The sequence below is a fragment of the Rattus norvegicus genome, chromosome 14, assembly GCF_021556685.1.
Source record: "Rattus norvegicus strain SHRSP/BbbUtx chromosome 14, alternate assembly SHRSP_T2T, whole genome shotgun sequence".
Taxonomy (NCBI): Eukaryota; Metazoa; Chordata; class Mammalia; order Rodentia; family Muridae; genus Rattus; species Rattus norvegicus.
The window spans coordinates 12,910,861-12,928,023 of NC_141547.1; the positions used below are offsets into that span (position 1 = coordinate 12,910,861).

The window sequence follows — 17,163 nt, forward strand, 5'->3', positions numbered from 1 at the left end:
TTCAAGGCCTGACACTATTACTGATGCTATGGTGTGCTTACAGACAGGAGCCTAGCATGGCTGTCCTCTGAGAGACCCAACAAGCAACTGGCTGAGACAGATGCAGATACTTACACCCAACCAATGGACTGAAATCAGGGTCCACTGTGGTTGAATTAGGGGGGCAACCTCATAGGAAGACCAGGAGTCTCAATTAACTGGGATCCCTGTGATCTCTCAGACACTGAGCCACCAACCAGGCAGCATACATTAGCTGGACTGCTCCTGTCTAAAAGAACCGCAGAGAAAAATAAAATGGAGAAGAGACTGAAGACAGGACTCTATCATGGCTGTCCTCTGAGAAGCTCTACCATCAGCTGACTGAGACAGTCACAGATACTTACACCAAACCATTGTACTGAATTCAGGCACCCGATGGTTGAGTTAGGGGAAGGATTAAAGAAGATGAAGGGGAGGACAACCCCATAGGGAGACCAGTAGTCAACTAACCTAGACACCAGGGAACTCATGGAGACTGGAGCGATGGCTCAGTGGTTAAGAGCACAGGCTGAGTTCAGTTCCCAGCACCCATACGGCAGCTCACGACCATTAGCAATAGAATCTGCTGTCTTCCAGTGTGCAAGCCTACCTGAGACAGAGCTCTAACCCAAGCACAAGGAATCTCATGACAGTGAGTGGCAGTGTTGAGGTGTACCTCGAGAAGGAAGAATGTGTCTGATGTATGACCAGAAGTGTCACTTTGAAAAATGTTAGTCCCTCACAACCCCTTTAAAATGGATACCTAGGTCAGTTTGGTGCTATTCGATTATATGGATCAGGTAATTTCTATGTGGTTTCTGGATTAAAAAGGATTGCTGAACAAAAATACTGGAAAGGACAGTGTGATGGTCAGTGGATGGAGATGTTTGCTACTAAGCCTGACCACTCTTCAAGCCAGGGGACCTACTTGGTAGAAGGAGAAAATTGAGTCTCGCAGATTGTTTTCTGACCTCATTGTGCGTGTTGTGACACACCCGCCCATGGGCACACACATGTAAGTACATATGATCCTCTTTCACCTCTTGGCTCCAGGAAAGCCAAGAAAGGAAACAACAGCTAATGCCAAAAAGGATCACAGCCACACGCTGCCAGTTAGCTGCATGAACTCCACTCCGTGTGTGCCTCAGAATAAAGCTATGACGATGTTCTTCATTCAGAATATATGGAGACCTCTGCCTCTGGGGACATTTCTGAAAGAAATGCCTTTAACGTTCTGTTCTTTCCAAGTTACATCACTGCATGTGCTCTGCTGTTCATAGCAGGAAGATCAGGGATTGACAGAATGAAACCTGGAAAGACCAAAACCTCCGTGTGCCTTAGACCTGCTTGTGTTGTCTGCTGATCTACACCCAAGCTTGTGTAAATAGTGGGTTTCATAAGGACAGAAGAACACTATCTGGGAAAACTAAGATAAAATAGAAACTATACTTTAAATGCGATAAAAATCTGGAAATGCCAGGAGAGTTTGGAGAACCTGGAGGCCTCTGAAAAGGTTTTGGAGGAGGATTGTACCCCTATTTTTCAAAAATCTTCTTCATCCTAGTTGGAAAAGGATGCTATTTGGGTGTGCTGTGTGCATGTGTGTGTGTGTGTGTGTGTGTGCGCGTGCGTGCGTGAGAGAGAGAGAGAGAGAGAGAGAGAGAGAGAGAGAGAGAGAGAGAGAAAGAGAGAGAGAGAGAGCGAGCGCATGCATGAGTGGCCTACAGATGACTGTATAAACTGCTGCGGCACTGGTCACTTCCTGTTTTTCATCCCATACATTCTAAGAACTGATCTGATTTGGAGGAGACTCTCCTTGGTAGGTAGTAACCATCTGACAAACAGTGACTCTTGCTGTCCACAGACTTTAGGAATACATCCAACCTTTCCACCTGTATTCGTGACATATCTAAGGCAGTTCCTCAGGACACACCAGTGGAGGCTTCGGCGGCTGCCTCTCAGTCTTTACTGGTATGGTGGTTACTAAAACAGGGACCTGAATTTCCAACCGACCAGTCTGACAGCCTTGGTGAGGATTAGCATCCTATCCTAAAGCTCTGTCTAGGCAGGAAGGCACCCACAACCCATCTTCCTGCCGACAATCAAGAACTAGGAGGTTGACCTCAAACATGCCTAAGTGATGTGTGCACACAAGGATTGCTTAAACAGTGCCTATTGCCGGAAGCTGCCTTTCAGGTTCTTCCCACTGCCACTCAGTAAGTAAATTCTTCCTTGTCACTACTGCAATTACAGTGCAGGGTCTTTAAATATAACATTCATTAAGGCTGACAAGGAGGAGAGTGAGCCGGGAGATGCATTCGTGCTCAGCCCGCTTCAGATCACTGGGGTATGATGCACACCTGTGTGGTTCGAGCAGGCAGATGGGATTCCAGTTGTTTGTATACATACCACCTTGTCAATAAACAGGAATTCACACTCTGAGCAAGCAAATTAATGAAAATATTACAGGGAAGTCGGGAGGCCGAGAACTAGCTCCAGATAAAATAAATACATTTCTTGTTTTAAGCACTAGAAGACTCTATTTGTTTTCTAAATAGACACAGCATGTAGACATGCTCAAAATTTAAACAAATCGGAAATTAATATTTGAACTCAGCAGCTGCAGCATCCTCCAATATGTCGCCCTGCAGCTGTGAGGAAATTTCACGCGGTCATCGCTGTGTGATGTCTTCTCCAAATCAGAGGCTCTGCTTCGAGGGTCAGTGAGGATTACCCACATTCATGATGGATGGCGGCAGTCACTGGGGAAATGACTTATGTCTCATCTTTGGAACAAAGACCAGAAAGCCCGAAGATATTCAAGACAACATCTGCTATTAAAAAAACGGTCTACATGTTGATTTCATGGGGAAGTGACTCTTTTAGCTGATAAGTAATGATCTATAAGGATAAATTTAGACATACAGGGAGATTTTTACTATTATCCCACTGGTTGATTAGGTTCTTAATGTAACCATTGTCAAGGCATTTGGAAGTAGTTAAAGTAATCAACACTTGTAACTGTTCTCTACCAGATACAAGGAGAGATGATGTCATGCAAGAACTCCAGGTCTTTTATAAGTGTAGGATTCAGTACTATAAACCCGGTTAAGAACCTGTGGCTGGGAGGGTCATGTGCTGGAGTGCAGATCCTACGAGGATGATTTTGCTAAATAATCTTCTTCAACTGCTTTCAAAATACCCTGATAAATCCCTAGATGTGTGCTGTGCCCAATCAGAGATGCTTCTTACTGTAGGGAGGGGTGATGAATGCTGAAACTTCATAACCGAAAGTACTGAGACAATGGATAGTGGAGCACATGGCCCTAAGTAGAATAAACACAACACCCCCTTCAACACTTGCTGAGCATGTGGAAGAGGGAGTGGAAAGACCCATCAGGGGCCAGAGGACAGAAAGGTGCACAAGAGATAGACATTTTCATGACAGTTCATGAATGGGGCTGCATTCATGAACTTGGTGCAGCTGTTGTTATCGGAACAAATTTGGCACAAGTCTGTGCCCCTCACCATTTCATCATGCATGTGGGGTCCATGAGGCTTCACCCCTTCCTGAAGGACTACGGGTACTTAAAGGTTGTTGGGGGAGGGAGCGGGTGTCATTCCTCCATGGTGCAGTCACTGATACATGTGTTTGTTCTACCACATAACCTCCTACTCAGGCTGAGGGAGGAACACTAATTGAATCCAGTGGGTTACACATTAAAAGACATGAACTCAGAGAGGCCTTGAGAAGGAGGCTGAGCAGGAAGAGGAGAGTTTGAGAGAGGAGAGTGAGGGCAGGAGACTTAAGAATGACAGCAATGTGTTGCACAAATTTATGAAAAACCAAAGGAAGAGGATAGGATTTGAACTCTGATTCCACCATTAGGAGCTCAGAGGTCAACTTGTGAAACCAGCACAAAAGACATTAAGACAACCTCTGACTGGCAGAAGAGACAGAAGCCCATTCCTTTGCCTTTTATTATTACTTTGGGCTCAGCCCTCCCAAAGGTGTTTAAAATCATGTCCTTTTTTCCCCCCTCAGAGAGTCTAATTAGTACAAAAGACATAAAACAAAGCCCAACCAATGGAAAAAACAATCAAATAGAACTTCCCTACCAAGACAGACTGACCTTAAGTTGACAGGACAGTGGTTTCTACCCAGTGTTGACCAACTTACTATTGGGAAGGCTGTTACAGGGCCCAAGGGATCATTATGAAGACAGAGGCAGTTAGATAAAGTAACTGGCAATGCCACAGTTCTCAGTTGGAGGGGAGGGCAGCTCCTGTTGCAGGACAAGTGGCATAGGTACTGTCTGGGCTCATTTATCTTGGCACGTTGAATCCAACTTGTGTTGCATTTGACTTAGCTCCAAACAGAGAGTGACTCTCTTCTGTTAGTGCTTACGGCAAGTCAGCTGACCACCAGGAAGGTGCTACAGGAAGCAGAACGTGAATGGGACATTCCCTGGAGATGCTCAACACAGGATGATGAGCAATCATAGGCACCAGGAGGGAAGTAGAAAATACAGAGACATTAGACAGAGACGGTGAGGTTTGCTTTGTTTCATGCAGAAAGGGTGAAGGGAGGCCCAGACCACCTTTTTATATGCAGGCCATACACCTTGGGTACTTAGCTGATGCCTAAGAATGATGCCCAGTGAAGACATCCCTGTCAAGGACAGAATACACAACAGATTGCCTTCACAAAGGAGGGGAGAATTGTGGAATGGAGACAATACACAATAAATACAGATGGAGTCTCAACACACACAGGTATCTAAGGAGAACACAGGCCTTGGAGATCAGGATAAGGACATCAAGGTGGGAGGCAATGGAACCATCATAACATTTTGGTCTTGGATTATTTCATAAGGCAAAGGTGATCTTTATGATTTACTCTCATCTTGGGAAGAAGAGGGAAAAGATCCTATAGATGTGTATGCGGCTACTATGTAAGAGAAGTAAGCTTATGGATTTGCAAAAGGAAGGGAGAAAAGGAAACATGGTCTAGGCCCACAGCAAATGAGCTGGGAATGGGCATCACTCAATGGATCTCAATTGTGCTGATTACAAAATGAGTCAAGGTTAAACAAAACTGTCATGAGGAGAAAGAAAAATAGATTGTGGGTGTGGTGTGAAGAGTGCGTTTCCTTAGAGCTTCTTCAGTCTGCAATTCCCATGGGTGGAGGGGAGTGAGAGTCTTCATACTTGGAAAAGAATCCAAGGAGGGAAGGGGAGAGAGGTGAGGAGGAGGAGGGAGGGGGAGGGGCAGGGGGAGGGGGAGAATGCTGTAAAGACAAGAATACAGTAAAGGAGGGGTGGAGGGAGTCAAGGTTCAAGGGGAGCTCAGAAGAGGTTGTCTGAAAAGGGAGGGGGAAATAAATGGCTGGAGGAGTCAGCCCAAGGAGGGATGGGTGGCAGAAAGGAAGTAAAAGGATGGAAATAGAAAATATAGAGATATCTGAGAGAAAATATGGGGTCTGCGTTTTATTGGATGTTGTTATTCCTCCACATAAAAGGGAGAGTGGAGTTGTGGCTGGGTTTTCATGCCAAGGAGATTTGAGTGGAAGAAGATGTATACAGGAGTGGGAGGTTGTGTGGGCAAAGTCTCAAGAACATCGAAAGGAGGTAACTTAAGCAACTGCCAAGAAGGGCAGAGCAGGTTGTGTGTTAAGGCCACACAGGGCCCTCAGAAGCCTGTCTCCTTGGGTACAAAGCCTCCTGTGAAGTTGGGTAATCCCAGTCCTGTGGCTTATGAAATGGAGAAGTCACTAACCACATACCCAGCCCTCTACAATACCTACGATGACTTAAGTGATGAGTAATTCTAAAACCTTTTGATGTAGCGGGCCCAAGCACAACCAACATCCATGCTGGAGATAATGATAGTTTGAAAAAAAACAGTTCTTCTGCTCGTTGCAAGTAAGCCAAAGAAATTTTCAAGCTTGGGGGAAAATCGGGCCAGTGCAGTCAGAGGACACTGCTGCCTTTAGTACTGAGGATGTAACCACTCCTAAGTTCAGCTGTGTCCTGTGAACACAGAGCCACAAAAGCCCTGTCTGCATTTGGGGCCTGTCCTTCCTGGGCAGCAGCAACAATGACCTCAGTAAAAACCTGTGATTGGCACTTTAAGGTCCTTCTGTTCTTACGACAGCTGGGTAGGGAATTGTTTAGGTCAAAGGTGAAGGGATATTGCAGTCCAAGTTCTTTTTTTTCTCCTTTTCTATTTTCTTTTTCTTTCTTTCCTTCTTTAACTTGGAAGTCCTCAATTTAAGCACAGAGAACGTCCTTCTTGTGGAAAGGATGAAAGACAGGAGAAACCTTGAAGTGTTCAATCATTGATCCGCAGACCCTGTGGTCTCTTGAATAAAAGCATGAATTGAGAGAACAGGGAGGGAGATAATCACTGAAAGTTCCAGAAAGAGATTGGATATACAATTCATAGTTCAAGCAACAGGAGATCAGGTGGCATGATGAGAAATAAGAAAAGAAAGGGCACTGCAAAAGAAGGAGATAAGAGAAATAAAGAAGCGGGTATTAAAAAAAAAAACAGAAGGCACAAGGAAATTGAAAATATACAGAGATAGAAGATGAAAAGAAGAGGCAAGCCAAGCAGATGAGATAAACACAGAATATGGATTAGGCTAAGAGAAAAGCTCCTCGAGCCCATCCATGTAGAACAGGAAGGGGCGGGACTAGACCCTCGAGTCCAGGCATTTGCCTAACCCAGCATGTCTCAAGCACAAGCCTTACCCCGGTCAAACCGACAGTGCACAATGCTTTTATTTTCAAATCCAAATCAACTGGAATGTTCTAGTCATTACAACTCTGCAGTAAGGTTTTATACATTGACCCAGCGAGATGATAAAATACTTATAAAGATATAAATTCATAAATCATGGCTACTACTAGCGACAAAAGTATATTTAGTCACAGTTGTAGCCTTGCAACTCATTTAAACCTGCTAGGTAAATTGTCTCCTGCTTTTCAGCTGCTACCACAGCAGGAAAATAGCCAGTGTCATTGAATGGCATTTAACCACTAAAAGTGACAATTAAACAGATCATTCTAATAGTGTCAACACATGGAAATGTATGTGCTACCTAAGACAAAACACTCCAATGGCTACCACCATAAAAACCATCCAAGTGCTTATACATTTTAAAAGATTAAGGCCGGTGTGAATTGATATAGATTATACAATCTTAGCATGGGTTAGTGTTTTTCTTCACCACTGACTCAGTCAGATAGGACACACCATACAGCAGGGGCAGGGCACCCAAGGGAGTGTAATCAGCTCCCCTGGGATTCACAACAGCTCAGGATGTTTGAGAGTGCCTCTCTAAGATCCCTCATCATCATAGGCACCCTTGCCAGTCCATCATTTGATCCACTAGCCAGAAACTGGGAGGTGGCTCATTCTGGAAGGTGCTTGCTTTCCAAGCAAGAGGATCAGAGCTTTATTGTTATGTCCCTTATTTAAAAAAACGCCCTGCACGGTGGCATGCCCTTATAATCCTCGTGCTAGGGGGGCAGATAGTGGGACACAGGAAAAGTGGCCAGCCTATCTAGCTGAATCACTTCGTACAAGATCCAGGGAGAGACCCTGCTTCAAAAGTGTGGTAAAGGGAGATTGAGAAAGACATCTGACTTCAACCTCTGGCCTCCACATGCTCATGTGCATGTCAACACACATGCACACAAGTGGATGCCGATGCAGACAAATACTGCACACGTGTAGATGCACAAGCTATGGGATAGGGGGCTGGGGAGATGCTCTGTCAGTGATATATTCATTTCACACATACGGATCTGAGTTCAACCCCTAGAAGCCATGTTAAGGACCAGGCATGGTATAGTATGCACGTCTAACCAATCCTGGAGAGGGAGAGACAGAAAGATTCCCGGAAGTCACTCTTTAGTTGTCTACCCTAATTGATGATGTTCTGGTCAGTGAGATACTCTGTCTCAAAGACAAAACCTGAGACTAGCCTCTAGCCTCTATACACATAGACATATGTGCATACTTGCATTGTGCACACTCAAACACTACACACACACACACACACACACACACACACACACTAAGCAAGCAAACAGCAGCAATAAGACCTGCTCCTAAGTCCCTAATGTGTGTGCTGGGCTATACTCAGCACTGTGGAGTTTAACACATGACAACGTGATTATGGAATCCCAGTCTCCAGATTCAGCTCTTAGTGCTATCATTCTTGTTCAGTCTTATTTAGGTTCTCTTGCAGCTCAGTCTGTTTATATGCAAGACAAGGATTGAATTACCACCTCCCTCGAAGATCGCATGAAAGCTAAATGGCAAGAAAGCGTCAGAAGCGGTCAGGCCAGGGTTTCTCACAGGCATCCTCGGCAGCATCACCTCTCATTAGATGCTCATGCACATCGTCTGTAGAGAGTGGGAGTTAGGCAGTACCAAGTAAATGCGGGAAATGATCTGCACACAGGCAAATTAGAATGTGGAAGATGCCAGGGAGAGGCTCATTCAGGGAGGAAAAGACTGAGCCAGGCACTGAGGAATCATGGGTAGGATTTTGATGATTGAAATCAGGCAACAAACACTGACCCTCTATGTATTTAAAGCCTCTGCCTTTCCTGCTCAGGACCAGCTCACCTCCCTGTGACTGAAGCTTCTGCAAAAGGACACCGCCCCACTCCTGTCTGTGTCTGAGTGTGGGAGCATGAGACTCCTTCAGGCCTCCTTCCCAACTCAAACCTCCAAATAGTACTCGGTGCTGTGGCCATATCAGCTTCTTCCAGAATGCAGATCTGGGCATGCCTACATTATCACCAAGAACATGGGCTTGACTTTCCAGAAATGTTAGCAATAAATGGAGAGAAATAGAGGAGAAAAAAACAGGGTTGAGAAGGTATGGGCTGTACTAATGATTTGAGAGAAAAATATTAACAGCCTAACAGCAGCACTCTTTAAAAGGGAAGTGGTGACAGGGCTCATTTGTTGTGTTGATTCTGCTATCTAGCCACAGAAAAAGGACGGAGGGAAGGAAGAGAGGGAAAGAAGAAGGGAGGGAGAAAGAAGGAAGAAGAAAGGAAGGGAGGGAGGGAAGGAGAGAGGGAGGTGAAAAGGAGGTGAGAGGAGAGAAGGGGAGTCCACACAGAGTCAGTCTGAAATCTATGCACAGGTCAATGCCTCATTCCTTTTTACTAACTGACAATGAATTGCTTAAAATATCAACACCAGCTATCAGCTGAGAGCTTCCCCAAGAGAGTTCTGGAACCACTGGCAACCTCTGTAAGAGGTTATACTCAGTCAGATGGCCAGAAAATGTCACCTGGTCGGCGTTTTCATAATGATATCTCTGTGAGCTTCTAAAACTACGGCAACAATGAAAGTTGCTTAGTTTTACTTAACCCAAATTCCAAGCTAAAAATAAAACAAAAACAAACAAACAAAAAACAACCAAAACCAAAAGACCAAACAAACAAATAAACAAACAACAAACAAATAAACAAACAAAAATGCCCATAAAAGCTATATCTAATTTTCCAAGTTTTTGGCCAAGAGTCTTTGCTTGAGGCCGATTGGAGGGTGTGAACCAGCATTTAACACATTGCACATAATCAGTGATCAAGCTCTTACTCCCCAGAAATCCACCATCCAAGCTAGCCAGCGACCTGTCCTTGCACCAGCACCTTTGTTTTCTCATCTTTACCCGTAAGATCTGAAAGTCGAGCATGGCCATCCTGTCTGACACTCACAAAGCCCAGGGCAAATTTTTTATAATGCCTCTGCACTGTGCTACTTCGCCCTGATGGTTTTATCTGCTTTTTCTTCTTCACCTCACCTTCTTCTGTGAACAGGAGAAAGCTCTTAGCCAAGAGAGACAGATAGAGAAAGCACCTCAGGCTTTGGAAATTTTTGATAATGTTGACATATGCCGGGGGGAAAAAATCTATAAAGCAACCCTTGGTTTCTCCATAGTGCATCACCGCGTCTGTAAGAGGTTGATGGATTCCTGCTTCTCAGCCCACTTCATCCGTCTTTGCTGAAAATCTTCAGCCCTGACCTAAATCTTCCAGCTATCTATTCGCTTTGACAGGCTGGGAGGGGGAATCCCCCACACATGACATCTCCATAAGGGAGAACACAGTGAGGTGATTGGACCTGTTCCCGGGATGTGTTTATTCTTGTCTGTGTGATAGATTAAGTGGAATTTTCTTTTTGAACAGCTAAGTGCAATTAAGAGGTCTTGGGTGATGATCTCGGGCACAGCTCAGATAGAGGATGAATCCCAGGAGTAAATCCTGGCCCTCTGGAAGGTGCTCACATACCAGAGAGGGCAGAGAGGGTCCTTCTCTTTGGAGCCCCCAAGGACACTTCCAAAGACACTGTGTATGGTACGGGTGTGTGTCAGCCTGTTTGGTGTGACAACACGTGGCTCCCTACCACCCTCCTGCCTTCAGATCAAAGTACCTGAAAATTTTCATAACATTTTGTATGAACTAAAGCATCATTTGAATGTGAAAATTAAATCCTAGGGCCTTCAGTTCAGGATAATAGTAAGCAGGAAATGATCTGGTCACTATTTACATATCCTGCTAGCCTCTTCTGGGTCAGTAACCCTAATGTCCAACTATCACCCAAAGTCTAACCTGTCCACATGCAAGTGTCATCTTCAATGCCTCTTACAATGACTCCTGTCCTGGCCTTACATCCATGATCTGAAAATCTAGACACCATGTGAATCTCCCACTCTCTCACCACAATGACAAGAGAACAACCATTTCTGTTGCTCTACTAAACTAAACCATATGAAACTGCTCCTCTTGGATCATTTTTACTGACTAATAGCAAACAGCCATAGACCAGTCTAAGGTATCATCTACATCCCATGAGCCCAAGGCCCTTCCTTCCCCTTCACCCTTGGCTTGAGAGCTCATCTGGGTTCCTGCAGTTATACAATACTGGTCTTTCTGCCCTCACATCAACTTCTTCCAAGTCATTTTCTGTAATCTTTCTCTTCACAGAAAGGCACCCATGATACATCCTGCTTAAAAACTTTCAGGCTATGCTTGTAATCCCAGCCCTGGAGTGATTGAGTCAGGGAACCAAGCCAGCCTGGGCTACAGAGTAAGACCTCCCTGTCCCCTGTCCTCCAGAAAAGATTGTCTCAAGAGGTCAGGCATCTCGCAGCAAGGAGAAGCTCCAAGGAGCCCCATCCTAGGCAGACCTTAATCTTGGACTTGTAATATCCATGGCAGTGAGAAAATCCATTTCTGCAGTTAAAGTCTCCCAGTGTCTGGTGTTTTATTATGGTAGCCTTGGCAAACAAACGTTCCATCCTTCACGAAGCTACATCTCTCAGACGCAAGCAACACGTCTTCATCTCTATCCTCAAAGCCTGCACCAGGGCCAGCCTGGCAAGGAACATGGGTCTGCTAAGTACTTAATGAAAGAGCAAGCAAAAGAACATGTAACAGAGTAGTGGGGTGGGGGCGTTTAGAAAGTCATACATTTAGTGACAAAGTAAACTTCTACATTAACACACTTTTTCTGTTGCTTTCATATTTGAAATATGCTTATTCCCATCCCTGTGCAATAAGGATTTCTGAACAATGGGTGATGGCTACTTGATTTAAAATCATGAATACACAAAACCTCATGAGGCCTGTTCTTGTGAGACTGGGGCCTTCCAAAGTCATTGAGAAAAGTCCTATGATTCTCCATTCTAATGGCTCCCATCGGCCTTGAAAAATTAATGCAGTTCCTAATCACCTTATTTTACTATCAAAGAGTATTCTGGACTTTGGATAGAAAAGAGCTCATTAATTATTAAACCACTCCAATCTCCTTATATAAACATTTGTTTATAAAATATGTCATAGGATAAAAGTTTTAGGATCCACACGGACAACAGACTGGAATGAAAGATCTTCTGTAATAGGTACAGTAGGTACAGAGCACACCCTTCCTCTAATATCCCCCTAAGCTAGTCCCTCTCCATTCTAGACAATCACCTCCTGCTTGTAGACCATACATAATATAACCTTAGTCATGACACAGATCTCCCCAAAACTCTCACAGGGCCTGAGATCCAGTCTCAACTTTCACCTGCAGCATCCGGCTTTCTACATTCTGGTTCCAACCTAAATTCCCCACCCTGTTCATGTGTTGTGCCTCAGTGCCAGCATGTTCTCCATGTTCTCCACTCTTGTTAGGTGACTCCTCGCCCACATATGACCCATACTCTTTGCTTTCCACGTTTGCCTTCTTGTAGAACCATATACCCTTCCTCTAACTCAACCCTTGCTAATCCACAGGAAGCAAACTAGGTTTTACCCGCTCTGTGAAGCCTTCCTATCTTGAGCTTCCTTTCCAGCCCCCACTGGACTCGTACAGTCCTTAAGGCCTACAGGTATTCAGCACATAAATCTCTTTGTACCATTTGTTAACTGTGCCTTCTGTTCATCCCCTTAAATGGCCTGAAATGTCTCTCTTCCTCATAATACTTCCTCGTAATAGCCACGCAGTAGACATCCACTAATAGTTTTGCTACCATTCTCAGTATGGTTTAGACCTTAAGGGCTCAGCCCCCAGGGTCAGGATACTGGTGGAAGTGACAGAAGTTTGGAAACCTGTCCAGAGTTCACTGGGTCACCGGTGGCTACCGAACTTTCTCTCTCTCTGTTTGACTACCTGTTCTGTAACATACGCTTTTTCATACAGGCGTGCTTCTTTCACAACATGACATAGTTGAGAGAAGGGGGCCCTTACCAGACTAAGCTAAAGCTAGTGATAGGGACTTGAACCTTCAAAATTCTGAGCTAAAGGAACTATTTTTACATGTTAGCTGCATCTGGTATTATAATTACACACAAAGTTGACTAATGCTTAGTTTTCATGGAAGCGGCTTACACACCTAAAAGTATGCTCAGCAGCTGAACTCAGACTTTCCTTGGGAGATAGTCAACACCTGCCATCCACAGACATTGCTCTGGGAGGAGACACCGATGATTATCTCCCTCCTGAGACAGCCCTGACTGCAATTGGAAGTTACCAGCCATACACTGTGTCCTACGTGAGGTACTGTTTATTTCTCTGTGGGCTTGGATGGAGTATTGTTTCTCATGCATGCTATACCAGGGCCTTACCACCGAGCTACTCTCCAGCCGGCCCACTGACTAGACTCAAACCTTAATGCTGAACTGCAGCTCACAGTTTCTGTGACTCAGATTTCGCTCTGAATTCCTCATTATTCCAATGAAACCTGCACTTGGGAGTTTTCAGTCTTCTCAGGTGATAGAACCTAAAGTCTCACATCTAACCTTAGGATTGTGTACAAAAGAAAATATGCCCCTGGCAAGACACTGGTACCAACCAGACATGTTGAGAACATAGACGATGGTTTACTATGTCCCAAAATTAAACAAAGTGACAATTATTGGTGCTGTCTTGGTGTTGTCTTGCCTGCTGGACATTAGTGGATTCAAAAATAGGTATTTTGATATTGTATGTGAAAGGCCAGGTGGATGGTCACAGACAATGTATGATTCTAACATTATTGATGTTTCAAGTCCTTCCTATGTCTCTCCCTGTGTCCCTCCCTTCCTCCCCCCCCCCCTTTTTGGATTCTAAAATGAGGAAGGGGAAAAAGTCTCCTGAGAAAACTTCTCTACTTGTAGCTTAATCTCCCTAAAATTCTGTGCCTGGGTGAAGGGCTCATCAAAGAGCAGGGGGTGAACAAATGTTCTGAAAATGCATTTTTGTTATCCTAAAATGTACATGAAAGGACTTGATAATCATCACTTCATTCTCCATTAATATGAGATTCTAATTTTCTCCCAGGACTTATAAGAGTATTATTAAATTTACATCTGAAGCTACATGTGGTGGCGCACATCCGTAATCCTCACCTTTGGGAGGTGGGAACAGGAAGATCAGGAGATCAAGGCTGTCCTCAGTTATAAAGCAAGCTGATCCTAGACCATGTGTGAAGATTAATCTTCATTACCAATTTGACTGAGTCACCATGGAAACACACCTCTAGATGTGTCTATGAGGATATGTTCAAGGAATATTTAATAAAGAAGGAAGATACACCCTTGTGACCTATGGGCTCTGTCAAACTCCTGTACCATCCTTTAGTGTTTATGAAGGGCTGTGCCCTCAAACTGGGAGCCAAAATACTCTTCCTTTCTTAAGTTGCTTTTGTATTTCATCACAAGAACAACAACAAAAAAGTAACGAACACACTGGGCTAAATGAGACCCTATCTCATTTTAAAACAAGCAAACAAACAGAAAACAAAAACAGGCAAAGATAGTCACATTCAAATCCCCAGTTACCAACTGTTTGAGGGAATGGAGTGAAATCAGTTCCTAGACAGGAGACAAGTACCCACTAGGAAAAAAAAGTGTTTGCAGTTGAGCCAAATGGACTAGCACCAGCACCCTTTTGCCTGGTATGACGCCTCCGGGAGCTTCCCCAGAATTCCTTAAGAGCAGAAAGATGTACCACTCACCAGCACAATACCCGACAAGGTTCAGGAATTGCTCATCCTTGCAGCTGGCCTTACAGCGCCCACTGGAGAGAGTAAGGCGAGGGTGGCAGGATACACAGTCCGATTCCAGAGGCCCATGGCACTGCCTGCATGATGGGTGGCACTCTGTAGAGAGGGACAGAAGCCGAGACTAGAATCAGCAGTTCAGTATGCAAATACAAGAGTCATTCCGTGCACCCCACTTCTGGTCACCGGCTAAAGACTCCTCAGCAAGCCTGCCATGTGCCTAGACCAGACCCAGAGACTGCACTTCTGGGATCGAAAGGGAATACTGTCCACAAACATAACAGAGAATTTAGAGCTGTAAAAGTCTGAGCCACCGGTCACCCATTCCAGAGAGGCCATCCCCGTGTAGGTGAGTAGGAAGTTCAAAGCCAAGCTTGACAAGTATATCCTACTCCAAATTGAGAGAGAGGGGGAGGGGATGGGGGAGGAGGAGGAGGAGAGACAGAGAGACAGAGACAGAGAGACAGAGACAGAGAAAGACAGACGGAAACAGACAGAAAAGAACAAAGATAGGCGGGGAGCAAAGAGAAGAGGAGGAGTTTTGCTTTTCAGAAACTTCTGGCAGACAAACAGGGAACTATACATGGCACATGGGGGGGGGTGAGCATCCCCACCAGAGTGCGTTACCAGCCAGCCTCTACCTCCAGGACTCATCTTGGAACCCTTTTATCAGTTTAATCAATAATACTTAATTAAACACGGAGAACAGAAAAACAGTCGCCCTTCTGGAGGTTATCAGGAGCCCGCATCTGAAGTTCAAAGCCTTAGACAAAAATTAGGGCCAAGTTATGTCTTCCTCAGGAAAAAAACACCCAATAAAAGAGAGGTAGAGGACTGTGAGAAGCCAGGTGAGCCTCTGTAAGGAGCACACAATAAAGATCCAGACAGAGAGGACACCCTCTCCCCAGGCGGGTCCTGGCTGCAACTGGCCCGGGCTGCCAAAGCTTTGTGTGGCTGGAGAGCTTTGTGTTCCTAGCCAGGAGGAAGCGAGCTAAGCCTGTCTGGTGTCAAGAGAGGGATGAGGGTTTGGGATGCCAGTGGGGGAGCTGGTAGGGGGGGTGAGGCACAGGGTGGGGAGGACAGGTGCTATATAGAGCTTGCTGACACCAACACACTCCCTCTTGAAACACGGCAGGGCTGGGCAGCCTCTGACTCAAGCCAAGCGCCTCTCCCTTCTGGCAGGAGGCCAGGGGGAGGTAAGATATTTTAAAAAGAGGGTGCTGGGGCAAGAAAACAAACTGCTGATTAGAGGGACGAGATCAGTCTGCATTCCTAAGACTTCATCTGAGAAGCAGCCAGGATATGCTCGAATTCCGAGGACAACCCCACCCCCCCAGCTCTGCCTGCTTTCGAGAATGTCTGCAGTAAACCGCATGCCCTGCTTCTGGTGGGGCCATCTATCTACTGACAGGGAAGATGAGGAACTTCGAAGAAGACTCTCCTTTAGAAAGTTTACACACAGAACCACTGGGGCCTGGATAAAGGCTTCTCAAGCTAGAGGACTTCTTCAAAGGCACGGCTGAGAACAAAGCAAGCAGCCATCCTACAGAGTTGATGGGCCTTTTAAAGTAAAGCCCCCAGGGGCCCTGAGATGAAAAGGTATTTGGGGGAAAAGAAGAAATTTCCAGAACAAAAATAACATCTATATCCAGCCATCTATATTTAAATTAACTCTACATTTGCTCTTTGTAGTTTAGGCCAAAAGAATCTAATACATGCTCATTTAAAAAAACATATTGATGGGGATGGAGAGATGGCTCAGTGGTTAAGAGTGGCTTCTCTTCCAGGGGTCCTGAGTTCAATTCCCAGCATCCACACGGGCAGCTCATTGCTGTCTATAACTCTAGACCCAGAGGATCCAATACCCTCTTCTGGGTAATAGGCACACACTTAGTGCACAGGCAAAAGACTCATTCAATAAGATCATTTAAAATATTTATAATTTTACTACACATTTTATCACTCCTGAAATAACATGGGCTATGATTCCCTTACAAGTTTTTCCCCTATCAACTCGCCTCAAATGTCTATTTTTGGAAACAAAAAATAGACTTCTGAGAGAATGTGTTTGTCTTTTCCACCCTGCAGATGTAATAAACAGCACCACCATAGGGTGCTTAAGTTTTACTATTTCGCCAATTCCAATAAAATGCTTTACTAATCTGAACTTGTAATTTCAGAAATGTCTGTTATGGAACGTGGAGGTGCTCTTAAATTGGGAAGACACGTCAAATAAGGAACTAAAGACTTTATTTCTCTCTCTGTCTATTTTTTTTTTCCTGCTGATACCAAGGGAAGCAGGGCTGGGAGCTGTCAACAATTGTATCTTGTGCCTGTCCTGGAGGCTCACTACCAAAGCGGGTCCTCTAGTCACCACCACCAAGTCAATATATATATTGACATGAATATTTCATGAGCCCTAAAAAGAACCTAAAAGGTTCTGGGGAGAGAGAGAGAGAGAGAGAGAGAGAGAGAGAGAGAGAGAGAGAGAGAGAGAGAGAGAGAAAGAGAAAGAAATACTGTGTGTGTGTGTGTGTGTGTGCCTGCCTAAAATATCCCAAGAAAAACCTTCCAAGCTGAGCCTATC

At 44.8% G+C, this 17,163-nt stretch overlaps 1 protein-coding gene across 1 annotated transcript in view; it reads right to left on the reverse strand.

The window, feature by feature from the left end:
* The window catches only part of Fras1 (Fraser extracellular matrix complex subunit 1), a 408,507-nt gene that overhangs the window by 158,336 nt on the left and 233,008 nt on the right, over nucleotides 1–17,163 (reverse strand). The window contains 1 exon segment of the mRNA NM_001415086.2: nucleotides 14,532–14,675. Coding sequence (NP_001402015.1) covers nucleotides 14,532–14,675 — 144 coding nt within the window.